This window comes from Salmo salar, chromosome 10 (genome assembly GCF_965601325.2).
Source record: "Salmo salar chromosome 10, fSalSal1, whole genome shotgun sequence".
Lineage (NCBI taxonomy): Eukaryota > Metazoa > Chordata > Actinopteri > Salmoniformes > Salmonidae > Salmo > Salmo salar.
Genome location: NC_138300.1, coordinates 50,042,501 through 50,068,239, shown reverse-complemented (window position 1 = coordinate 50,068,239; position 25,739 = coordinate 50,042,501). Strand labels below are relative to the sequence as shown.

Genomic DNA, 25,739 nt, shown 5'->3' with positions numbered 1-25,739 from the left:
AACGTCTTATTGGTGGGGGGCGATGGGGAGGGAACGTCTTATTGGTGGGGGTGTGGGGCGATAGGGAGGGAACGTCTTATTGGTGGGGGTGGGAGGAGATAGGGAGGGAACGTCTTATTGATGGGGGTGGTGGTGGGAGGAGATAGGGAGGGAACGTCTTATTGGTGGGGGTGGGAGGAGATAGGGAGGGAACGTCTTATCGATGGGGGTGGTGGTGGGAGGAGATAGGGAGGGAACGTCTTATCGGTGGGGGTGGGAGGAGATAGGGAGGGAACGTCTTATTGGTGGGGGTGGGAGGAGATAGGGACGGAACGTCTTATTGATGGGGGTGGGAGGAGATATGGAGGGAACGTCTTATTGGTGGGGGGAGATAGGGAGGGAACGTCTTATTGGTGGGAGGAGATAGGGAGGGAACGTCTTATCGATGGGGGTGGTGGTGGGAGGAGATAGGGAGGGAACGTCTTATCGATGGGGGTGGTGGTGGGAGGAGATAGGGAGGGAACGTCTTATCGATGGGGGTGGTGGTGGGAGGAGATAGGGAGGGAACGTCTTATCGATGGGGGTGGTGGTGGGAGGAGATAGGGAGGGAACGTCTTATCGATGGGGGTGGTGGTGGGAGGAGATAGGGAGGGAACGTCTTATCGATGGGGGTGGTGGTGGGAGGAGATAGGGAGGGAACGTCTTATCGATGGGGGTGGTGGTGGGAGGAGATAGGGAGGGAACGTCTTATCGATGGGGGGAGGAGATAGGGAGGGAACGTCTTATCGATGGGGGGAGGAGATAGGGAGGGAACGTCTTATCGATGGGGGGAGGAGATAGGGAGGGAACGTCTTATCGATGGTGGTGGGAGGAGATAGGGAGGGAACGTCTTATCGATGGTGGTGGGAGGAGATAGGGAGGGAACGTCTTATCGATGGTGGTGGGAGGAGATAGGGAGGGAACGTCTTATCGATGGTGGTGGGAGGAGATAGGGAGGGAACGTCTTATCGATGGTGGTGGGAGGAGATAGGGAGGGAACGTCTTATCGATGGTGGTGGGAGGAGATAGGGAGGGAACGTCTTATCGATGGTGGTGGGAGGAGATAGGGAGGGAACGTCTTATCGATGGTGGTGGGAGGAGATAGGGAGGGAACGTCTTATCGATGGTGGTGGGAGGAGATAGGGAGGGAACGTCTTATCGATGGTGGTGGGAGGAGATAGGGAGGGAACGTCTTATCGATGGTGGTGGGAGGAGATAGGGAGGGAACGTCTTATCGGTGGGGGTGGTGGTGGGAGGAGATAGGTAGGGAACGTCTTATCGGTGGGGGTGGTGGTGGGAGGAGATAGGTAGGGAACGTCTTATCGGTGGGGGTGGTGGTGGGAGGAGATAGGTAGGGAACGTCTTATTGGTGGGGGTGGGAGGAGATAGGTAGGGAACGTCTTATCGGTGGGGGTGGTGGTGGGAGGAGATAGGTAGGGAACGTCTTATTGGTGGGGGTGGGAGGAGATAGGGAGGGTACGTCTTATCGATGCGGGTGGTGGTGGGAGGAGATAGGGAGGGAACGTCTTATCGGTGGGGGTGGTGGTGGGAGGAGATAGGGAGGGAACGTCTTATCGGTGGGGGTGGTGGTGGGAGGAGATAGGTAGGGAACGTCTTATTGGTGGGGGTGGGAGGAGATAGGGAGGGAACGTCTTATCGGTGGGGGTGGTGGTGGGAGGAGATAGGTAGGGAACGTCTTATTGGTGGGGGTGGGAGGAGATAGGGAGGGTACGTCTTATCGATGCGGGTGGTGGTGGGAGGAGATAGGGAGGGAACGTCTTATCGATGGGGGTGGTGGTGGGAGGATATAGGGAGGGAACGTCTTATCGATGGGGATGGTGGTGGGAGGAGATAGGGAGGGAACGTCTTATCGATGGGGGTGGTGGTGGGAGGAGATAGGGAGGGAACGTCTTATCGATGGGGGTGGTGGTGGGAGGAGATAGGGAGGGAACGTCTTATCGATGGGGGTGGTGAGAAGAGATAGGGAGGGAACGTCTTATCGATGGGGGTGGTGGGAAGAGATAGGGAGGGAACGTCTTATTGGTTGGGGTGGGAGGAGATAGGGAGGGAACGTCTTATTGGTGGTGGTGGGAGGAGATAGGGAGGGAACGTCTTATTGGTGGGGGTGGGAGGAGATAGGGAGGGAACGTCTTACTGGTGGGGGTGGGAGGAGATAGGGAGGGAACGTCTTATCGATGGGGGTGGTGGTGGGAGGAGATAGGGAGGGAACGTCTTATTGGTGGGGGTGGGAGGAGATAGGGAGGGAACGTCTTATTGATGGGGGTGGGAGGAGATAGGGAGGGAACGTCTTATTGGTGGGGGGAGATAGGGAGGGAACGTCTTATTGGTGGGAGGAGATAGGGAGGGAACGTCTTATTGGTGGGAGGAGATAGGGAGGGAACGTCTTATCGATGGGGGTGGTGGTGGGAGGAGATAGGGAGGGAACGTCTTATCGATGGGGGTGGTGGTGGGAGGAGATAGGGAGGGAACGTCTTATCGATGGGGGTGGTGGTGGGAGGAGATAGGGAGGGAACGTCTTATCGATGGGGGTGGTGGTGGGAGGAGATAGGGAGGGAACGTCTTATCGATGGGGGTGGTGGTGGGAGGAGATAGGGAGGGAACGTCTTATCGATGGGGGTGGTGGTGGGAGGAGATAGGGAGGGAACGTCTTATCGATGGGGGTGGTGGTGGGAGGAGATAGGGAGGGAACGTCTTATCGATGGGGGGAGGAGATAGGGAGGGAACGTCTTATCGATGGGGGGAGGAGATAGGGAGGGAACGTCTTATCGATGGGGGGGTGGTGGGAGGAGATAGGGAGGGAACGTCTTATCGATGGGGGGTGGTGGTGGGAGGAGATAGGGAGGGAACGTCTTATCGATGGGGGTGGTGGTGGGAGGAGATAGGGAGGGAACGTCTTATCGATGGGGGGGTGGTGGGAGGAGATAGGGAGGGAACGTCTTATCGATGGGTGGTGGGAGGAGATAGGGAGGGAACGTCTTATCGATGGGGGGTGGTGGTGGGAGGAGATAGGGAGGGAACGTCTTATCGATGGGGGTGGTGGTGGGAGGAGATAGGGAGGGAACGTCTTATCGATGGGGGTGGTGGTGGGAGGAGATAGGGAGGGAACGTCTTATCGATGGGGGTGGTGGTGGGAGGAGATAGGGAGGGAACGTCTTATCGATGGGGGTGGTGGTGGGAGGAGATAGGGAGGGAACGTCTTATCGATGGGGGTGGTGGTGGGAGGAGATAGGGAGGGAACGTCTTATCGATGGGGGTGGTGGTGGGAGGAGATAGGGAGGGAACGTCTTATCGATGGGGGTGGTGGTGGGAGGAGATAGGGAGGGAACGTCTTATCGATGGGGGTGGTGGTGGGAGGAGATAGGGAGGGAACGTCTTATCGATGGGGGTGGTGGTGGGAGGAGATAGGGAGGGAACGTCTTATCGATGGGGGTGGTGGTGGGAGGAGATAGGGAGGGAACGTCTTATCGATGGGGGTGGTGGTGGGAGGAGATAGGGAGGGAACGTCTTATCGATGGGGGTGGTGGTGGGAGGAGATAGGGAGGGAACGTCTTGTCGATGGGGGTGGTGGTGGGAGGAGATAGGGAGGGAACGTCTTGTCGATGGGGGTGGTGGTGGGAGGAGATAGGGAGGGACGTCTTGTCGATGGGGGTGGTGGTGGGAGGAGATAGGGAGGGAACGTCTTATCGATGGGGGTGGTGGTGGGAGGAGATAGGGAGGGAACGTCTTATCGATGGGGGTGGTGGGAAGAGATAGGGAGGGAACGTCTTATTGATGGGGGTGGTGGTGGGAGGAGATAGGGAGGGAACGTCTTATTGGTGGGGGTGGGAGGAGATAGGGAGGGAACGTCTTACCGGTGGGGGTGGTGGTGGGAGGAGATAGGGAGGGAACGTCTTATCGATGGTGGTGGGAGGAGTTAGGGAGGGAACGTCTTATTGATGGGGGTGGTGGTGGGAGGAGATAGGGAGGGAACGTCTTATTGGTTGGGGTGGGAGGAGATAGGGAGGGAACGTCTTATTGGTGGGGGTGGGAGGAGATAGGGAGGGAACGTCTTATTGGTGGGGGTGGGAGGAGATAGGGAGGGAACGTCTTATCGATGGGGTGGTGGTGGGAGGAGATAGGGAGGGAACGTCTTATCGATGGGGGTGGTGGTGGGAGGAGATAGGGAGGGAACGTCTTATCGATGGGGGTGGTGGTGGGAGGAGATAGGGAGGGAACGTCTTATCGATGGGGGTGGTGGTGGGAGGAGATAGGGAGGGAACGTCTTATCGATGGGGGTGGTGGTGGGAGGAGATAGGGAGGGAACGTCTTATCGATGGGGGTGGTGGTGGGAGGAGATAGGGAGGGAACGTCTTATCGATGGGGGTGGTGGTGGGAGGAGATAGGGAGGGAACGTCTTATTGGTGGGGGTGGGAGGAGATAGGGAGGGAACGTCTTACTGGTGGGGGTGGGAGGAGATAGGGAGGGAACGTCTTATCGATGGGGGTGGTGGTGGGAGGAGATAGGGAGGGAACGTCTTATCGATGGGGGGGAGGAGATAGGGAGGGAACGTCTTATCGATGGTGGTGGGAGGAGATAGGGAGGGAACGTCTTATCGATGGTGGTGGGAGGAGATAGGGGGGGAACGTCTTATCGATTGGTGGTGGGAGGAGATAGGGAGGGAACGTCTTATCGATGGTGGGTGGGAGGAGATAGGGAGGGAACGTCTTATCGATGGTGGTGGGAGGAGATAGGGAGGGAACGTCTTATTGATGGGGGTGGTGGTGGGAGGAGATAGGTAGGGAACGTCTTATCGGTGGGGGTGGTGGTGGGAGGAGATAGGTAGGGAACGTCTTATCGGTGGGGGTGGTGGTGGGAGGAGATAGGTAGGGAACGTCTTATTGGTGGGGGTGGGAGGAGATAGGTAGGGAACGTCTTATTGGTGGGGGTGGGAGGAGATAGGGAGGGAACGTCTTATCGATGGGGGTGGTGGTGGGAGGAGATAGGGAGGGAACGTCTTATCGATGGGGGTGGTGGTGGGAGGAGATGGGGAGGGAACGTCTTATCGATGGGGGTGGTGGTGGGAGGAGATAGGGAGGGAACGTCTTATCGATGGTGGTGGGAGGAGATAGGGAGGGAACGTCTTATCGATGGTGGTGGGAGGAGATAGGGAGGGAACGTCTTATCGATGGTGGTGGGAGGAGATAGGGAGGGAACGTCTTATCGATGGTGGTGGGAGGAGATAGGGGGGGAACGTCTTATCGATGGTGGTGGGAGGAGTTAGGGAGGGAACGTCTTATCGATGGTGGTGGGAGGAGATAGGGAGGGAACGTCTTATCGATGGTGGTGGGAGGAGATAGGGAGGGAACGTCTTATTGATGGGGGTGGTGGTGGGAGGAGATAGGTAGGGAACGTCTTATCGGTGGGGGTGGTGGTGGGAGGAGATAGGTAGGGAACGTCTTATCGGTGGGGGTGGTGGTGGGAGGAGATAGGTAGGGAACGTCTTATTGGTGGGGGTGGGAGGAGATAGGTAGGGAACGTCTTATTGGTGGGGGTGGGAGGAGATAGGGAGGGAACGTCTTATCGATGGGGGTGGTGGTGGGAGGAGATAGGTAGGGAACGTCTTATTGGTGGGGGTGGGAGGAGATAGGGAGGGTACGTCTTATCGATGCGGGTGGTGGTGGGAGGAGATAGGGAGGGAACGTCTTATCGATGGGGGTGGTGGTGGGAGGATATAGGGAGGGAACGTCTTATCGATGGGGATGGTGGTGGGAGGAGATAGGGAGGGAACGTCTTATCGATGGGGGTGGTGATGGGAGGAGATAGGGAGGGAACGTCTTATCGATGGGGGTGGTGGTGGGAGGAGATAGGGAGGGAACGTCTTATCGATGGGGGTGGTGGTGGGAGGAGATAGGGAGGGAACGTCTTATCGATGGGGTGGTGGGAAGAGATAGGGAGGGAACGTCTTATCGATGGGGGTGGTGGGAAGAGATAGGGAGGGAACGTCTTATTGGTTGGGGTGGGAGGAGATAGGGAGGGAACGTCTTATTGGTGGTGGTGGGAGGAGATAGGGAGGGAACGTCTTATTGGTGGGGGTATGAGGAGATAGGGAGGGAACGTCTTACTGGTGGGGGTGGGAGGAGATAGGGAGGGAACGTATTATCGATGGGGGTGGTGGTGGGAGGAGATAGGGAGGGAACGTCTTATCGGTGGGGGTGGGAGGAGATAGGGAGGGAACGTCTTATTGGTGGGGGTGGGAGGAGATGGGGACGGAACGTCTTATTGATGGGGGTGGGAGGAGATATGGAGGGAACGTCTTATTGGTGGGGGGAGATAGGGAGGGAACGTCTTATTGGTGGGAGGAGATAGGGAGGGAACGTCTTATTGGTGGGAGGAGATAGGGAGGGAACGTCTTATTGGTGGGAGGAGATAGGGAGGGAACGTCTTATCGATGGGGGTGGTGGTGGGAGGAGATAGGGAGGGAACGTCTTATCGATGGGGGTGGTGGTGGGAGGAGATAGGGAGGGAACGTCTTATCGATGGGGGTGGTGGTGGGAGGAGATAGGGAGGGAACGTCTTATCGATGGGGGGAGGAGATAGGGAGGGAACGTCTTATCGATGGGGGGAGGAGATAGGGAGGGAACGTCTTATCGATGGGGGGAGGAGATAGGGAGGGAACGTCTTATCGATGGTGGTGGGAGGAGATAGGGAGGGAACGTCTTATCGATGGTGGTGGGAGGAGATAGGGAGGGAACGTCTTATCGATGGTGGTGGGAGGAGATAGGGAGGGAACGTCTTATCGATGGTGGTGGGAGGAGATAGGGAGGGAACGTCTTATCGATGGTGGTGGGAGGAGATAGGGAGGGAACGTCTTATCGATGGTGGTGGGAGGAGATAGGGAGGGAAGGTCTTATCGATGGTGGTGGGAGGAGATAGGGAGGGAACGTCTTATTGATGGGGGTGGTGGTGGGAGGAGATAGGTAGGGAACGTCTTATCGGTGGGGGTGGTGGTGGGAGGAGATAGGTAGGGAACGTCTTATCGGTGGGGGTGGTGGTGGGAGGAGATAGGTAGGGAACGTCTTATTGGTGGGGGTGGGAGGAGATAGGTAGGGAACGTCTTATTGGTGGGGGTGGGAGGAGATAGGGAGGGAACGTCTTATCGATGGGGGTGGTGGTGGGAGGAGATAGGTAGGGAACGTCTTATTGGTGGGGGTGGGAGGAGATAGGGAGGGTACGTCTTATCGATGCGGGTGGTGGTGGGAGGAGATAGGGAGGGAACGTCTTATCGATTGGGGTGGTGGTGGGAGGATATAGGGAGGGAACGTCTTATCGATGGGGATGGTGGTGGGAGGAGATAGGGAGGGAACGTCTTATCGATGGGGGTGGTGGTGGGAGGAGATAGGGAGGGAACGTCTTATCGATGGGGGTGGTGGTGGGAGGAGATAGGGAGGGAACGTCTTATCGATGGGGGTGGTGGGAAGAGATAGGGAGGGAACGTCTTATCGATGGGGGTGGTGGGAAGAGATAGGGAGGGAACGTCTTATTGGTTGGGGTGGAAGGAGATAGGGAGGGAACGTCTTATTGGTGGGGGTGGGAGGAGATAGGGAGGGAACGTCTTATTGGTGGGGGTGGGAGGAGATAGGGAGGGAACGTCTTATCGGTGGGGGTGGTGGTGGGAGGAGATAGGGAGGGAACGTCTTATCGATGGTGGTGGGAGGAGTTAGGGAGGGAACGTCTTATTGATGGGGGTGGTGGTGGGAGGAGATAGGGAGGGAACGTCTTATCGATGGGGGTGGTGGTGGGAGGAGATAGGGAGGGAACGTCTTATCGATGGGGGTGGTGGGAAGAGATAGGGAGGGAACGTCTTATCGATGGGGGTGGTGGGAAGAGATAGGGAGGGAACGTCTTATTGGTTGGGGTGGGAGGAGATAGGGAGGGAACGTCTTATTGGTGGGGGTGGGAGGAGATAGGGAGGGAACGTCTTATTGGTGGGGGTGGGAGGAGATAGGGAGGGAACGTCTTATCGGTGGGGGTGGTGGTGGGAGGAGATAGGGAGGGAACGTCTTATCGATGGTGGTGGGAGGAGTTAGGGAGGGAACGTCTTATTGATGGGGGTGGTGGTGGGAGGAGATAGGGAGGGAACGTCTTATTGGTGGGGGTGGGAGGAGATAGGGAGGGAACGTCTTATTGGTGGGGGTGGGAGGAGATAGGGAGGGAACGTCTTATCGATGGGGGTGGTGGTGGGAGGAGATAGGGAGGGAACGTCTTATCGATGGGGGTGGTGGTGGGAGGAGATAGGGAGGGAACGTCTTATCGATGGGGGTGGTGGTGGGAGGAGATAGGGAGGGAACGTCTTATCGATGGGGGTGGGAGGAGATAGGGAGGGAACGTCTTATCGATGGGGGTGGTGGGAGGAGATAGGGAGGGAACGTCTTATTGGTGGGAGGATATAGGGAGGGAACGTCTTATCGATGGGGTGGTGGTGGGAGGAGATAGGGAGGGAACGTCTTATCGATGGGGGGAGGAGATAGGGAGGGAACGTCTTATCGATGGGGGGAGGAGATAGGGAGGGAACGTCTTATCGATGGGGGTGGGAGGAGATAGGGAGGGAACGTCTTATCGATGGTGGTGGGAGGAGATAGGGAGGGAACGTCTTATCGATGGTGGTGGGAGGAGATAGGGAGGGAACGTCTTATCGATGGTGGTGGGAGGAGATAGGGAGGGAACGTCTTATCGATGGTGGTGGGAGAGATAGGGAGGGAACGTCTTATCGATGGTGGTGGGAGGAGATAGGGAGGGAACGTCTTATCGATGGTGGTGGGAGGAGATAGGGAGGGAAGGTCTTATCGATGGTGGTGGGAGGAGATAGGGAGGGAACGTCTTATTGATGGGGGTGGTGGTGGGAGGAGATAGGTAGGGAACGTCTTATCGGTGGGGGTGGTGGTGGGAGGAGATAGGTAGGGAACGTCTTATCGGTGGGGGTGGTGGTGGGAGGAGATAGGTAGGGAACGTCTTATTGGTGGGGGTGGGAGGAGATAGGTAGGGAACGTCTTATTGGTGGGGGTGGGAGGAGATAGGGAGGGTACGTCTTATCGATGCGGGTGGTGGTGGGAGGAGATAGGGAGGGAACGTCTTATCGATGGGGATGGTGGTGGGAGGAGATAGGGAGGGAACGTCTTATCGATGGGGGTGGTGGTGGGAGGAGATAGGGAGGGAACGTCTTATCGATGGGGGTGGTGGTGGGAGGAGATAGGGAGGGAACGTCTTATCGATGGGGGTGGTGGGAAGAGATAGGGAGGGAACGTCTTATCGATGGGGGTGGTGGGAAGAGATAGGGAGGGAACGTCTTATTGGTTGGGGTGGGAGGAGATAGGGAGGGAACGTCTTATTGGTGGGGGTGGGAGGAGATAGGGAGGGAACGTCTTATTGGTGGGGGTGGGAGGAGATAGGGAGGGAACGTCTTATCGGTGGGGGTGGTGGTGGGAGGAGATAGGGAGGGAACGTCTTATCGATGGTGGTGGGAGGAGTTAGGGAGGGAACGTCTTATTGATGGGGGTGGTGGTGGGAGGAGATAGGGAGGGAACGTCTTATCGATGGGGGTGGTGGTGGGAGGAGATAGGGAGGGAACGTCTTATCGATGGGGGTGGTGGGAAGAGATAGGGAGGGAACGTCTTATCGATGGGGGTGGTGGGAAGAGATAGGGAGGGAACGTCTTATTGGTTGGGGTGGGAGGAGATAGGGAGGGAACGTCTTATTGGTGGGGGTGGGAGGAGATAGGGAGGGAACGTCTTATTGGTGGGGGTGGGAGGAGATAGGGAGGGAACGTCTTATCGGTGGGGGTGGTGGTGGGAGGAGATAGGGAGGGAACGTCTTATCGATGGTGGTGGGAGGAGTTAGGGAGGGAACGTCTTATTGATGGGGGTGGTGGTGGGAGGAGATAGGGAGGGAACGTCTTATTGGTGGGGGTGGGAGGAGATAGGGAGGGAACGTCTTATTGGTGGGGGTGGGAGGAGATAGGGAGGGAACGTCTTATCGATGGGGGTGGTGGTGGGAGGAGATAGGGAGGGAACGTCTTATCGATGGGGGTGGTGGTGGGAGGATATAGGGAGGGAACGTCTTATCGATGGGGATGGTGGTGGGAGGAGATAGGGAGGGAACGTCTTATTGATGGGGGTGGTGGTGGGAGGAGATAGGGAGGGAACGTCTTATCGATGGGGGTGGGAGGAGATAGGGAGGGAACGTCTTATCGATGGGGGTGGTGGGAGGAGATAGGGAGGGAACGTCTTATCGATGGGGGTGGTGGGAGGAGATAGGGAGGGAACGTCTTATCGATGGGGGTGGTGGGAGGAGATAGGGAGGGAACGTCTTATCGATGGGGGTGGTGGGAGGAGATAGGGAGGGAACGTCTTATCGATGGGGGTGGTGGGAGGAGATAGGGAGGGAACGTCTTATTGATGGGGGGGTGGTGGGAGGAGATAGGGAGGGAACGTCTTATTGATGGGGGGGTGGTGGGAGGAGATAGGGAGGGAACGCCTTATTGGTGGGGGTGGGAGGAGATAGGGAGGGAACGCCTTATTGGTGGGGGTGGGAGGAGATAGGGAGGGAACGTCTTATCGATGGGGGTGGTGGTGGGAGGAGATAGGGAGGGAACGTCTTATTGATGGGGGTGGGAGGAGATAGGGAGGGAACGTCTTATCGATGGGGGTGGTGGTGGGAGGAGATAGGGAGGGAACGTCTTATCGATGGGGGGGGTGGTGGGAGGAGATAGGGTGGGAACGTCTTATCGATGGGGGGGTGGTGGTGGGAGGAGATAGGGAGGGAACGTCTTATCGATGGGGGTGGTGGTGGGAGGAGATAGGGAGGGAACATCTTATTGATGGGGGTGGTGGTGGGAGGAGATAGGGAGGGAACGTCTTATCGATGGGGGTGGGAGGAGATAGGGAGGGAACGTCTTATCGATGGGGGTGGTGGGAGGAGATAGGGAGGGAACGTCTTATCGATGGGGGTGGTGGGAGGAGATAGGGAGGGAACGTCTTATCGATGGGGATGGTGGTGGGAGGAGATAGGGAGGGAACGTCTTATTGATGGGGGTGGTGGTGGGAGGAGATAGGGAGGGAACGTCTTATCGATGGGGGTGGTGGTGGGAGGAGATAGGGAGGGAACGTCTTATCGATGGGGGTGGGAGGAGATAGGGAGGGAACGTCTTATCGATGGGGGTGATGGGAGGAGATAGGGAGGGAACGTCTTATCGATGGGGGTGGTGGGAGGAGATAGGGAGGGAACGTCTTATCGATGGGGGTGGTGGGAGGAGATAGGGAGGGAACGTCTTATCGATGGGGGTGGTGGGAGGAGATAGGGAGGGAACGTCTTATCGATGGGGGTGGGAGGAGATAGGGAGGGAACGCCTTATTGGTGGGGGTGGGAGGAGATAGGGAGGGAACGTCTTATTGATGGGGGTGGGAGGAGATAGGGAGGGAACGTCTTATCGATGGGGGTGGTGGTGGGAGGAGATAGGGAGGGAACGTCTTATTGATGGGGGTGGGAGGAGATAGGGAGGGAACGTCTTATCGATGGGGGTGGTGGTGGGAGGAGATAGGGAGGGAACGTCTTATCGATGGGGGTGGTGGTGGGAGGAGATAGGGAGGGAACGTCTTATCGATGGGGGTGGTGGTGGGAGGAGATAGGGAGGGAACGTCTTATCGATGGGGGGGGTGGTGGGAGGAGATAGGGAGGGAACGTCTTATCGATGGGGGGGTGGTGGTGGGAGGAGATAGGGAGGGAACGTCTTATCGATGGGGGTGGTGGTGGGAGGAGATAGGGAGGGAACGTCTTATCGATGGGGGGGTGGTGGTGGGAGGAGATAGGGAGGGAACGTCTTATCGATGGGGGGGTGGTGGTGGGAGGAGATAGGGAGGGAACGTCTTATCGATGGGGGGGTGGTGGTGGGAGGAGATAGGGAGGGAACGTCTTATCGATGGGGGTGGTGGTGGGAGGAGATAGGGAGGGAACGTCTTATCGATGGGGGGGGTGGTGGGAGGAGATAGGGAGGGAACGTCTTATCGATGGGGGGGTGGTGGTGGGAGGAGATAGGGAGGGAACGTCTTATCGATGGGGGTGGTGGTGGGAGGAGATAGGGAGGGAACGTCTTATCGATGGGGGTGGGAGGAGATAGGGAGGGAACGTCTTATCGATGGGGGGGTGGTGGGAGGAGATATGGAGGGAACGTCTTATTGATGGGGGTGGTGGTGGTGGGAGGAGATAGGGAGGGAACGTCTTATCGATGGGGGTGGTGGTGGGAGGAGATACGGAGGGAACGTCTTATCGATGGGGGTGGTGGTGGGAGGAGATAGGGAGGGAACGTCTTATCGATGGGGGTGGTGGTGGGAGGAGATAGGGAGGGAACGTCTTATCGATGGGGGTGGTGGTGGGAGGAGATAGGGAGGGAACGTCTTATCGATGGGGGTGGTGGTGGGAGGAGATAGGGAGGGAACGTCTTATTGGTGGGGGTGGGAGGAGATAGGGAGGGAACGTCTTATTGGTGGGGGTGGGAGGAGATAGGGAGGGAACGTCTTATCGGTGGGGGTGGTGGTGGGAGGAGATAGGGAGGGAACGTCTTATCGATGGTGGTGGGAGGAGTTAGGGAGGGAACGTCTTATTGATGGGGGTGGTGGTGGGAGGAGATAGGGAGGGAACGTCTTATTGGTGGGGGTGGGAGGAGATAGGGAGGGAACGTCTTATTGGTGGGGGTGGGAGGAGATAGGGAGGGAACGTCTTATCGATGGGGGTGGTGGTGGGAGGAGATAGGGAGGGAACGTCTTATCGATGGGGGTGGTGGTGGGAGGATATAGGGAGGGAACGTCTTATCGATGGGGATGGTGGTGGGAGGAGATAGGGAGGGAACGTCTTATTGATGGGGGTGGTGGTGGGAGGAGATAGGGAGGGAACGTCTTATCGATGGGGGTGGGAGGAGATAGGGAGGGAACGTCTTATCGATGGGGGTGGTGGGAGGAGATAGGGAGGGAACGTCTTATCGATGGGGGTGGTGGGAGGAGATAGGGAGGGAACGTCTTATCGATGGGGGTGGTGGGAGGAGATAGGGAGGGAACGTCTTATCGATGGGGGTGGTGGGAGGAGATAGGGAGGGAACGTCTTATCGATGGGGGTGGTGGGAGGAGATAGGGAGGGAACGTCTTATCGATGGGGGTGGTGGGAGGAGATAGGGAGGGAACGTCTTATCGATGGGGGTGGTGGGAGGAGATAGGGAGGGAACGTCTTATCGATGGGGGTGGTGGGAGGAGATAGGGAGGGAACGTCTTATTGATGGGGGGGTGGTGGGAGGAGATAGGGAGGGAACGCCTTATCGATGGTGGTGGGAGGAGATAGGGAGGGAACGCCTTATTGGTGGGGGTGGGAGGAGATAGGGAGGGAACGCCTTATTGGTGGGGGTGGGAGGAGATAGGGAGGGAACGTCTTATCGATGGGGGTGGTGGTGGGAGGAGATAGGGAGGGAACGTCTTATTGATGGGGGTGGGAGGAGATAGGGAGGGAACGTCTTATCGATGGGGGGGTGGTGGGAGGAGATAGGGAGGGAACGTCTTATCGATGGGGGTGGTGGTGGGAGGAGATAGGGAGGGAACGTCTTATCGATGGGGGGGGGGGTGGTGGGAGGAGATAGGGAGGGAACGTCTTATCGATGGGGGGGGGGGTGGTGGGAGGAGATAGGGAGGGAACGTCTTATCGATGGGGGTGGGGGTGGGAGGAGATAGGGAGGGAACGTCTTATCGATGGGGGTGGTGGTGGGAGGAGATAGGGAGGGAACGAACTTATCGATGGGGGTGGTGGTGGGAGGAGATAGGGAGGGAACGTCTTATTGATGGGGGTGGGAGGAGATAGGGAGGGAACGTCTTATCGATGGGGGTGGTGGTGGGAGGAGATAGGGAGGGAACGTCTTATCGATGGGGGTGGTGGTGGGAGGAGATAGGGAGGGAACGTCTTATCGATGGGGGTGGTGGTGGGAGGAGATAGGGAGGGAACGTCTTATCGATGGGGGTGGTGGTGGGAGGAGATAGGGAGGGAACGTCTTATCGATGGGGGTGGTGGTGGGAGGAGATAGGGAGGGAACGTCTTATCGATGGGGGTGGTGGTGGGAGGAGATAGGGAGGGAACGTCTTATCGATGGGGGTGGTGGTGGGAGGAGATAGGGAGGGAACGTCTTATCGATGGGGGTGGTGGTGGGAGGAGATAGGGAGGGAACGTCTTATCGATGGGGGTGGTGGGAAGAGATAGGGAGGGAACGTCTTATTGATGGGGGTGGTGGTGGGAGGAGATAGGGAGGGAACGTCTTATTGGTTGGGGTGGGAGGAGATAGGGAGGGAACGTCTTATTGGTGGGGGTGGGAGGAGATAGGGAGGGAACGTCTTATTGGTGGGGGTGGGAGGAGATAGGGAGGGAACGTCTTATCGGTGGGGGTGGTGGTGGGAGGAGATAGGGAGGGAACGTCTTATCGATGGTGGTGGGAGGAGTTAGGGAGGGAACGTCTTATTGATGGGGGTGGTGGTGGGAGGAGATAGGGAGGGAACGTCTTATTGGTTGGGGTGGGAGGAGATAGGGAGGGAACGTCTTATTGGTGGGGGTGGGAGGAGATAGGGAGGGAACGTCTTATTGGTGGGGGCGGCGAGGAGATAGGGAGGGAACGTCTTATCGATGGGGGTGGTGGTGGGAGGAGATAGGGAGGGAACGTCTTATCGATGGGGTGGTGGTGGGAGGAGATAGGGAGGGAACGTCTTATCGATGGGGGTGGTGGTGGGAGGAGATAGGTAGGGAACGTCTTATCGATGGGGGTGGTGGTGGGAGGAGATAGGGAGGGAACGTCTTATCGGTGGGGGTGGGAGAAGATAGGTAGGGAACGTCTTATTGGTGGGGGTGGGAGGAGATAGGGAGGGAACGTCTTATCGATGGGGGTGGTGGTGGGAGGAGATAGGTAGGGAACGTCTTATTGGTGGGGGTGGGAGGAGATAGGGAGGGTACGTCTTATCGATGCGGGTGGTGGTGGGAGGAGATAGGGAGGGAACGTCTTATCGATGGGGGTGGTGGTGGGAGGATATAGGGAGGGAACGTCTTATCGATGGGGATGGTGGTGGGAGGAGATAGGGAGGGAACGTCTTATCGATGGGGGTGGTGGTGGGAGGAGATAGGGAGGGAACGTCTTATCGATGGGGGTGGTGGTGGGAGGAGATAGGGAGGGAACGTCTTATCGATGGGGGTGGTGGGAAGAGATAGGGAGGGAACGTCTTATCGATGGGGGTGGTGGGAAGAGATAGGGAGGGAACGTCTTATTGGTTGGGGTGGAAGGAGATAGGGAGGGAACGTCTTATTGGTGGGGGTGGGAGGAGATAGGGAGGGAACGTCTTATTGGTGGGGGTGGGAGGAGATAGGGAGGGAACGTCTTATCGGTGGGGGTGGTGGTGGGAGGAGATAGGGAGGGAACGTCTTATCGATGGTGGTGGGAGGAGTTAGGGAGGGAACGTCTTATTGATGGGGGTGGTGGTGGGAGGAGATAGGGAGGGAACGTCTTATCGATGGGGGTGGTGGTGGGAGGAGATAGGGAGGGAACGTCTTATCGATGGGGGTGGTGGGAAGAGATAGGGAGGGAACGTCTTATCGATGGGGGTGGTGGGAAGAGATAGGGAGGGAACGTCTTATTGGTTGGGGTGGGAGGAGATAGGGAGGGAACGTCTTATTGGTGGGGGTGGGAGGAGATAGGGAGGGAACGTCTTATTGGTGGGGGTGGGAGGAGATAGGGAGGGAACGTCTTATCGGTGGGGGTGGTGGTGGGAGGAGATAGGGAGGGAACGTCTTATCGATGGTGGTGGGAGGAGTTAGGGAGGGAACGTCTTATTGATGGGGGTGGTGGTGGGAGGAGATAGGGAGGGAACGTCTTATTGGTGGGGGTGGGAGGAGATAGGGAGGGAACGTCTTATTGGTGGGGGTGGGAGGAGATAGGGAGGGAACGTCTTATCGATGGGGGTGGTGGTGGGAGGAGATAGGGAGGGAACGTCTTATCGATGGGGGTGGTGGTGGGAGGAGATAGGGAGGGAACGTCTTATTGATGGGGGTGGTGGTGGGAGGAGATAGGGAGGGAACGTCTTATCGATGGGGGTGGGAGGAGATAGGGAGGGAACGTCTTATCGATGGGGGTGGTGGGAGGAGATAGGGAGGGAACGTCTTATTGGTGGGAGGATATAGGGAGGGAACGTCTTATCGATGGGGATGGTGGTGGGAGGAGATAGGGAGGGAACGTCTTATTGATGGGGGTGGTGGTGGGAGGAGATAGGGAGGGAACGTCTTATCGATGGGGGTGGGAGGAGATAGGGAGGGAACGTCTTATCGATGGGGGTGGTGGGAGGAGATAGGGAGGGAACGTCTTATTGGTGGGAGGAGATAGGGAGGGAACGTCTTATTGGTGGGAGGAGATAGGGAGGGAACGTCTTATCGATGGGGGTGGTGGTGGGAGGAGATAGGGAGGGAACGTCTTATCGATGGGGGTGGTGGTGGGAGGAGATAGGGAGGGAACGTCTTATCGATGGGGGTGGTGGTGGGAGGAGATAGGGAGGGAACGTCTTATCGATGGGGGTGGTGGTGGGAGGAGATAGGGAGGGAACGTCTTATCGATGGGGGTGGTGGTGGGAGGAGATAGGGAGGGAACGTCTTATCGATGGGGGGAGGAGATAGGGAGGGAACGTCTTATCGATGGGGGGAGGAGATAGGGAGGGAACGTCTTATCGATGGGGGGAGGAGATAGGGAGGGAACGTCTTATCGATGGTGGGGGGAGGAGATAGGGAGGGAACGTCTTATCGATGGTGGTGGGAGGAGATAGGGAGGGAACGTCTTATCGATGGTGGTGGGAGGAGATAGGGAGGGAACGTCTTATCGATGGTGGTGGGAGGAGATAGGGAGGGAACGTCTTATCGATGGTGGTGGGAGGAGATAGGGAGGGAACGTCTTATCGATGGTGGTGGGAGGAGATAGGGAGGGAACGTCTTATCGATGGTGGTGGGAGGAGATAGGGAGGGAAGGTCTTATCGATGGTGGTGGGAGGAGATAGGGAGGGAACGTCTTATTGATGGGGGTGGTGGTGGGAGGAGATAGGTAGGGAACGTCTTATCGGTGGGGGTGGTGGTGGGAGGAGATAGGTAGGGAACGTCTTATCGGTGGGGGTGGTGGTGGGAGGAGATAGGTAGGGAACGTCTTATTGGTGGGGGTGGGAGGAGATAGGTAGGGAACGTCTTATTGGTGGGGGTGGGAGGAGATAGGGAGGGTACGTCTTATCGATGCGGGTGGTGGTGGGAGGAGATAGGGAGGGAACGTCTTATCGATGGGGATGGTGGTGGGAGGAGATAGGGAGGGAACGTCTTATCGATGGGGGTGGTGGTGGGAGGAGATAGGGAGGGAACGTCTTATCGATGGGGGTGGTGGTGGGAGGAGATAGGGAGGGAACGTCTTATCGATGGGGGTGGTGGGAAGAGATAGGGAGGGAACGTCTTATCGATGGGGGTGGTGGGAAGAGATAGGGAGGGAACGTCTTATTGGTTGGGGTGGGAGGAGATAGGGAGGGAACGTCTTATTGGTGGGGGTGGGAGGAGATAGGGAGGGAACGTCTTATTGGTGGGGGTGGGAGGAGATAGGGAGGGAACGTCTTATCGGTGGGGGTGGTGGTGGGAGGAGATAGGGAGGGAACGTCTTATCGATGGTGGTGGGAGGAGTTAGGGAGGGAACGTCTTATTGATGGGGGTGGTGGTGGGAGGAGATAGGGAGGGAACGTCTTATCGATGGGGGTGGTGGTGGGAGGAGATAGGGAGGGAACGTCTTATCGATGGGGGTGGTGGGAAGAGATAGGGAGGGAACGTCTTATCGATGGGGGTGGTGGGAAGAGATAGGGAGGGAACGTCTTATTGGTTGGGGTGGGAGGAGATAGGGAGGGAACGTCTTATTGGTGGGGGTGGGAGGAGATAGGGAGGGAACGTCTTATTGGTGGGGGTGGGAGGAGATAGGGAGGGAACGTCTTATCGGTGGGGGTGGTGGTGGGAGGAGATAGGGAGGGAACGTCTTATCGATGGTGGTGGGAGGAGTTAGGGAGGGAACGTCTTATTGATGGGGGTGGTGGTGGGAGGAGATAGGGAGGGAACGTCTTATTGGTGGGGGTGGGAGGAGATAGGGAGGGAACGTCTTATTGGTGGGGGTGGGAGGAGATAGGGAGGGAACGTCTTATCGATGGGGGTGGTGGTGGGAGGAGATAGGGAGGGAACGTCTTATCGATGGGGGTGGTGGTGGGAGGATATAGGGAGGGAACGTCTTATCGATGGGGATGGTGGTGGGAGGAGATAGGGAGGGAACGTCTTATTGATGGGGGTGGTGGTGGGAGGAGATAGGGAGGGAACGTCTTATCGATGGGGGTGGGAGGAGATAGGGAGGGAACGTCTTATCGATGGGGGTGGTGGGAGGAGATAGGGAGGGAACGTCTTATCGATGGGGGTGGTGGGAGGAGATAGGGAGGGAACGTCTTATCGATGGGGGTGGTGGGAGGAGATAGGGAGGGAACGTCTTATCGATGGGGGTGGTGGGAGGAGATAGGGAGGGAACGTCTTATCGATGGGGGTGGTGGGAGGAGATAGGGAGGGAACGTCTTATTGATGGGGGGGTGGTGGGAGGAGATAGGGAGGGAACGTCTTATTGATGGGGGGGTGGTGGGAGGAGATAGGGAGGGAACGCCTTATTGGTGGGGTGGGAGGAGATAGGGAGGGAACGCCTTATTGGTGGGGGTGGGAGGAGATAGGGAGGGAACGTCTTATCGATGGGGGTGGTGGTGGGAGGAGATAGGGAGGGAACGTCTTATTGATGGGGGTGGGAGGAGATAGGGAGGGAACGTCTTATCGATGGGGGTGGTGGTGGGAGGAGATAGGGAGGGAACGTCTTATCGATGGGGGGGGTGGTGGGAGGAGATAGGGAGGGAACGTCTTATCGATGGGGGGGTGGTGGTGGGAGGAGATAGGGAGGGAACGTCTTATCGATGGGGGTGGTGGTGGGAGGAGATAGGGAGGGAACATCTTATTGATGGGGGTGGTGGTGGGAGGAGATAGGGAGGGAACGTCTTATCGATGGGGGTGGGAGGAGATAGGGAGGGAACGTCTTATCGATGGGGGTGGTGGGAGGAGATAGGGAGGGAACGTCTTATCGATGGGGGTGGTGGGAGGAGATAGGGAGGGAACGTCTTATCGATGGGGATGGTGGTGGGAGGAGATAGGGAGGGAACGTCTTATTGATGGGGGTGGTGGTGGGAGGAGATAGGGAGGGAACGTCTTATCGATGGGGGTGGTGGTGGGAGGAGATAGGGAGGGAACGTCTTATCGATGGGGGTGGGAGGAGATAGGGAGGGAACGTCTTATCGATGGGGGTGATGGGAGGAGATAGGGAGGGAACGTCTTATCGATGGGGGTGGTGGGAGGAGATAGGGAGGGAACGTCTTATCGATGGGGGTGGTGGGAGGAGATAGGGAGGGAACGTCTTATCGATGGGGGTGGTGGGAGGAGATAGGGAGGGAACGTCTTATCGATGGGGGTGGGAGGAGATAGGGAGGGAACGCCTTATTGGTGGGGGTGGGAGGAGATAGGGAGGGAACGTCTTATTGATGGGGGTGGGAGGAGATAGGGAGGGAACGTCTTATCGATGGGGGTGGTGGTGGGAGGAGATAGGGAGGGAACGTCTTATTGATGGGGGTGGGAGGAGATAGGGAGGGAACGTCTTATCGATGGGGGTGGTGGTGGGAGGAGATAGGGAGGGAACGTCTTATCGATGGGGGTGGTGGTGGGAGGAGATAGGGAGGGAACGTCTTATCGATGGGGGTGGTGGTGGGAGGAGATAGGGAGGGAACGTCTTATCGATGGGGGGGGTGGTGGGAGGAGATAGGGAGGGAACGTCTTATCGATGGGGGGGTGGTGGTGGGAGGAGATAGGGAGGGAACGTCTTATCGATGGGGGTGGTGGTGGGAGGAGATAGGGAGGGAACGTCTTATCGATGGGGGGGTGGTGGTGGGAGGAGATAGGGAGGGAACGTCTTATCGATGGGGGGTGGTGGTGGGAGGAGATAGGGAGGGAACGTCTTATCGATGGGGGTGGTGGTGGGAGGAGATAGGGAGGGAACGTCTTATCGATGGGGGTGGTGGTGGGAGGAGATAGGGAGGGAACGTCTTATCGATGGGGGTGGTGGTGGGAGGAGATAGGGAGGGAACGTCTTATCGATGGGGGGGTGGTGGTGGGAGGAGATAGGGAGGGAACGTCTTATCGATGGGGGTGGTGGTGGGAGGAGATAGGGAGGGAACGTCTTATCGATGGGGGTGGGAGGAGATAGGGAGGGAACGTCTTATCGATGGGGGGGGTGGTGGGAGGAGATATGGAGGGAACGTCTTATTGATGGGGGTGGTGGTGGTGGGAGGAGATAGGGAGGGAACGTCTTATCGATGGGGGTGGTGGTGGGAGGAGATAGGGAGGGAACGTCTTATCGATGGGGGTGGTGGTGGGAGGAGATAGGGAGGGAACGTCTTATCGATGGGGGTGGTGGGAGGAGATAGGGAGGGAACGTCTTATCGATGGGGGTGGTGGTGGGAGGAGATAGGGAGGGAACGTCTTATCGATGGGGGTGGTGGTGGGAGGAGATAGGGAGGGAACGTCTTATTGGTGGGGGTGGGAGGAGATAGGGAGGGAACGTCTTATTGGTGGGGGTGGGAGGAGATAGGGAGGGAACGTCTTATCGGTGGGGGTGGTGGTGGGAGGAGATAGGGAGGGAACGTCTTATCGATGGTGGTGGGAGGAGTTAGGGAGGGAACGTCTTATTGATGGGGGTGGTGGTGGGAGGAGATAGGGAGGGAACGTCTTATTGGTGGGGGTGGGAGGAGATAGGGAGGGAACGTCTTATTGGTGGGGGTGGGAGGAGATAGGGAGGGAACGTCTTATCGATGGGGGTGGTGGTGGGAGGAGATAGGGAGGGAACGTCTTATCGATGGGGGTGGTGGTGGGAGGAGATAGGGAGGGAACGTCTTATCGATGGGGGTGGTGGTGGGAGGAGATAGGGAGGGAACGTCTTATCGATGGGGGTGGTGGTGGGAGGAGATAGGGAGGGAACGTCTTATCGATGGGGGTGGGAGGAGATAGGGAGGGAACGTCTTATTGGTGGGGGTGGGAGGAGATAGGGAGGGAACGTCTTATTGATGGGGGGTGGGAGGAGATAGGGAGGGAACGTCTTATTGATGGGGGTGGGGGAGGAGATAGGGAGGGAACGTCTTATGATGGGGGTGGGGGGAGATAGGGAGGGAACGTCTTATGATGGGGGTGGGGGGAGATGGGGAGGGAACGTCTTATTGGTGGGGGGGAGATGGGGAGGGAACGTCTTATTGGTGGGGGGAGATGGGGAGGGAACGTCTTATTGGTGGGGGGAGATGGGGAGGGAACGTCTTATTGGTGGGGGAGATGGGGAGGGAACGTCTTATTGGTGGGGGGAGATGGGGAGGGAACGTCTTATTGGTGGGGGTGGGGGGAGATAGGGAGGGAACGTCTTATTGGTGGGGGTGGGGGGCGATAGGGAGGGAACGTCTTATTGGTGGGGGTGGGGGGAGATAGGGAGGGAACGTCTTATTGGTGGGGGTGGGAGGAGATAGGGAGGGAACGTCTTATTGATGGGGGTGGTGGTGGGAGGAGATAGGGAGGGAACGTCTTATCGATGGGGGTGGTGGTGGGAGGAGATAGGGAGGGAACGTCTTATCGATGGGGGTGGTGGTGGGAGGAGATAGGGAGGGAACGTCTTATCGATGGGGGTGGTGGTGGGAGGAGATAGGGAGGGAACGTCTTATCGGTGGGGGTGGGAGGGGATAGGGAGGGAACGTCTTATTGGTGGGGGTGGGAGGAGATAGGGAGGGAATGTCTTATTGATGGGGGTGGGAGGAGATAGGGAGGGAACGTCTTATTGGTGGGGGGAGATAGGGAGGGAACGTCTTATTGGTGGGGGGAGATGGGGAGGGAACGTCTTATTGGTGGGGGAGATGGGGAGGGAACGTCTTATTGGTGGGGGGACATGGGGAGGGAACGTCTTATTGGTGGGGGGAGATGGGGAGGGAACGTCTTATTGGTGGGGGGAGATGGGGAGGGAACGTCTTATTGGTGGGGGGAGATGGGGAGGGAACGTCTTATTGGTGGGGGGAGATGGGGAGGGAACGTCTTATTGGTGGGGGTGGGGGGCGATAGGGAGGGAACGTCTTATTGGTGGGGGTGGGAGTCGATAGGGAGGGAACGTCTTATTGGTGGGGGGAGATAGGGAGGGAACGTCTTATTGGTGGGGGGAGATAGGGAGGGAACGTCTTATTGGTGGGGGTGGGAGTCGATAGGGAGGGAACGTCTTATCGATGGGGGTGGGGGTGGGAGGAGATAGGGAGGGAACGTCTTATCGATGGGGGTGGTGGTGGGAGGAGATAGGGAGGGAACGTCTTATCGATGGGGGTGGTGGTGGGAGGAGATAGGGAGGGAACGTCTTATCGATGGGGGGGGTGGTGGGAGGAGATAGGGAGGGAACGTCTTATCGATGGGGGGGTGGTGGTGGGAGGAGATAGGGAGGGAACGAACTTATCGATGGGGGTGGTGGTGGGAGGAGATAGGGAGGGAACGTCTTATTGATGGGGGTGGGAGGAGATAGGGAGGGAACGTCTTATCGATGGGGGTGGTGGTGGGAGGAGATAGGGAGGGAACGTCTTATCGATGGGGGTGGTGGTGGGAGGAGATAGGGAGGGAACGTCTTATCGATGGGGGTGGTGGTGGGAGGAGATAGGGAGGGAACGTCTTATCGATGGGGGTGGTGGTGGGAGGAGATAGGGAGGGAACGTCTTATCGATGGGGGTGGTGGTGGGAGGAGATAGGGAGGGAACGTCTTATCGATGGGGGTGGTGGTGGGAGGAGATAGGGAGGGAACGTCTTATCGATGGGGGTGGTGGTGGGAGGAGATAGGGAGGGAACGTCTTATCGATGGGGGTGGTGGTGGGAGGAGATAGGGAGGGAACGTCTTATCGATGGGGGTGGTGGGAAGAGATAGGGAGGGAACGTCTTATCGATGGGGGTGGTGGTGGGAAGAGATAGGGAGGGAACGTCTTATTGATGGGGGTGGTGGTGGGAGGAGATAGGGAGGGAACGTCTTATTGGTGGGGGTGGGAGGAGATAGGGAGGGAACGTCTTATTGGTGGGGGTGGGAGGAGATAGGGAGGGAACGTCTTATCGGTGGGGGTGGTGGTGGGAGGAGATAGGGAGGGAACGTCTTATCGATGGTGGTGGGAGGAGTTAGGGAGGGAACGTCTTATTGATGGGGGTGGTGGTGGGAGGAGATAGGGAGGGAACGTCTTATTGGTTGGGGTGGGAGGAGATAGGGAGGGAACGTCTTATTGGTGGGGGTGGGAGGAGATAGGGAGGGAACGTCTTATTGGTGGGGGTGGGAGGAGATAGGGAGGGAACGTCTTATCGATGGGGGTGGTGGTGGGAGGAGATAGGGAGGGAACGTCTTATCGATGGGGTGGTGGTGGGAGGAGATAGGGAGGGAACGTCTTATCGATGGGGGTGGTGGTGGGAGGAGATAGGGAGGGAACGTCTTATCGATGGGGGTGGTGGTGGGAGGAGATAGGGAGGGAACGTCTTATCGGTGGGGGTGGGAGAAGATAGGGAGGGAACGTCTTATTGGTGGGGGTGGGAGGAGATAGGGAGGGAACGTCTTATTGATGGGGGTGGGAGGAGATATGGAGGGAACGTCTTATTGATGGGGGTGGGAGGAGATATGGAGGGAACGTCTTATTGGTGGGGGGAGATGGGGAGGGAACGTCTTATTGGTGGGGGGAGATGGGGAGGGAACGTCTTATTGGTGGGGGGACATGGGGAGGGAACGTCTTATTGGTGGGGGGAGATGGGGAGGGAACGTCTTATTGGTGGGGGGAGATGGGGAGGGAACGTCTTATTGGTGGGGGAGATGGGGAGGGAACGTCTTATTGGTGGGGGGAGATGGGGAGGGAACGTCTTATTGGTGGGGGTGGGGGGCGATAGGGAGGGAACGTCTTATTGGTGGGGGTGGGGGGCGATAGGGAGGGAACGTCTTATTGGTGGGGGTGGGAGGAGATAGGGAGGGAACGTCTTATTGATGGGGGTGGTGGTGGGAGGAGATAGGGAGGGAACGTCTTATCGATGGGGGTGGTGGTGGGAGGAGATAGGGAGGGAACGTCTTATCGATGGGGGTGGTGGTGGGAGGAGATAGGGAGGGAACGTCTTATCGGTGGGGGTGGGAGGGGATAGGGAGGGAACGTCTTATTGGTGGGGGTGGGAGGAGATAGGGAGGGAATGTCTTATTGATGGGGGTGGGAGGAGATAGGGAGGGAACGTCTTATTGGTGGGGGGAGATAGGGAGGGAACGTCTTATTGGTGGGGGGAGATGGGGAGGGAACGTCTTATTGGTGGGGGAGATGGGGAGGGAACGTCTTATTGGTGGGGGGACATGGGGAGGGAACGTCTTATTGGTGGGGGGAGATGGGGAGGGAACGTCTTATTGGTGGGGGGAGATGGGGAGGGAACGTCTTATTGGTGGGGGGAGATGGGGAGGGAACGTCTTATTGGTGGGGGTGGGGGGCGATAGGGAGGGAACGTCTTATTGGTGGGGGTGGGGGGCGATAGGGAGGGAACGTCTTATTGGTGGGGGTGGGAGTCGATAGGGAGGGAACGTCTTATTGGTGGGGGGAGATAGGGAGGGAACGTCTTATTGGTGGGGGTGGGAGTCGATAGGGAGGGAACGTCTTATTGGTGGGGGGAGATAGGGAGGGAACGTCTTATTGGTGGGGGGAGATAGGGAGGGAACGTCTTATTGGTGGGGGTGCATCTCTGTAGCGAGAAACGTCACCTCCTTTCTTTCTCCTTTTTCTCCTCTATCGTTTGTCTTGACATTTGTCAAACAATCACTCAGTCTAGAAGGCTTCAGAGCCCAATGTTGTATCATTCAGTAACCCTGTTTACAGTATATGATGGCCTGCAGGGGTTCTATAGACGCTTCACATTATCCATCAAGCCGAACACACACCAACCGTTGTTTCCATGGTGACCCCCTCAGACACCTGGACCCGTTCGGCACGGCGGTCAATTATCTGGACTCTGCTTTCCGGAACATCCGGAACCTGGGCATCATCTCTGTGACGTCCACGGACACGGGCTCCCTCTACTCCAAGTCCCTGAACGTCACGATGCGCCACTATGGCTCCAATATAGTCCGCACAGAGTACTACAAGGAGCTGGCTGCACGCATGGTGCTGGCCACTGTAGCCAGGTAGGTGAAATACTCTGTTTATTTACCACTGAATTACTGGTCTACGGGGAAATTACTGTGTGTGACTGTGTATGTGTAACATTTTCATTATGTATGTCTTTGTTTAACTTGTGTGTGTTTTTCTTTGGGGTGGCTTTGAGATGCTGTTGACATTGAGAGTGTAACTTGTGTGTGTGGGATGTACGCTTCAGTGTGTGGGATGTATGCTTCAGTGTGTGGGATGTATGCTTCAGTGTGTGGGATGTATGCTTCAGTGTGTGGGATGTATGCTTCAGTGTGTAGTATTTCATGCATCTGTCTCATGCGTGTATTCCTTTCAGGGCTGCGGCACGCTGTAATA

General features: G+C 57.7%; 1 protein-coding gene across 2 annotated transcripts in view; it reads left to right on the top strand.

Moving 5' to 3' along the window:
- trmt1l (tRNA methyltransferase 1-like) overlaps nucleotides 1-25,739 on the top strand; it is a 36,783-nt gene that overhangs the window by 8,678 nt on the left and 2,366 nt on the right. For both annotated transcript variants that reach the window (XM_014123526.3, XM_045687879.1), the window contains 2 exons: nucleotides 25,187-25,399; nucleotides 25,720-25,739. The exon at nucleotides 25,720-25,739 is cut by the window's right edge and continues 171 nt beyond it. In XM_014123526.3, the coding sequence (XP_013979001.1) occupies nucleotides 25,187-25,399; nucleotides 25,720-25,739 (233 nt within the window). The remainder of the gene's footprint in view (nucleotides 1-25,186; nucleotides 25,400-25,719) is intronic.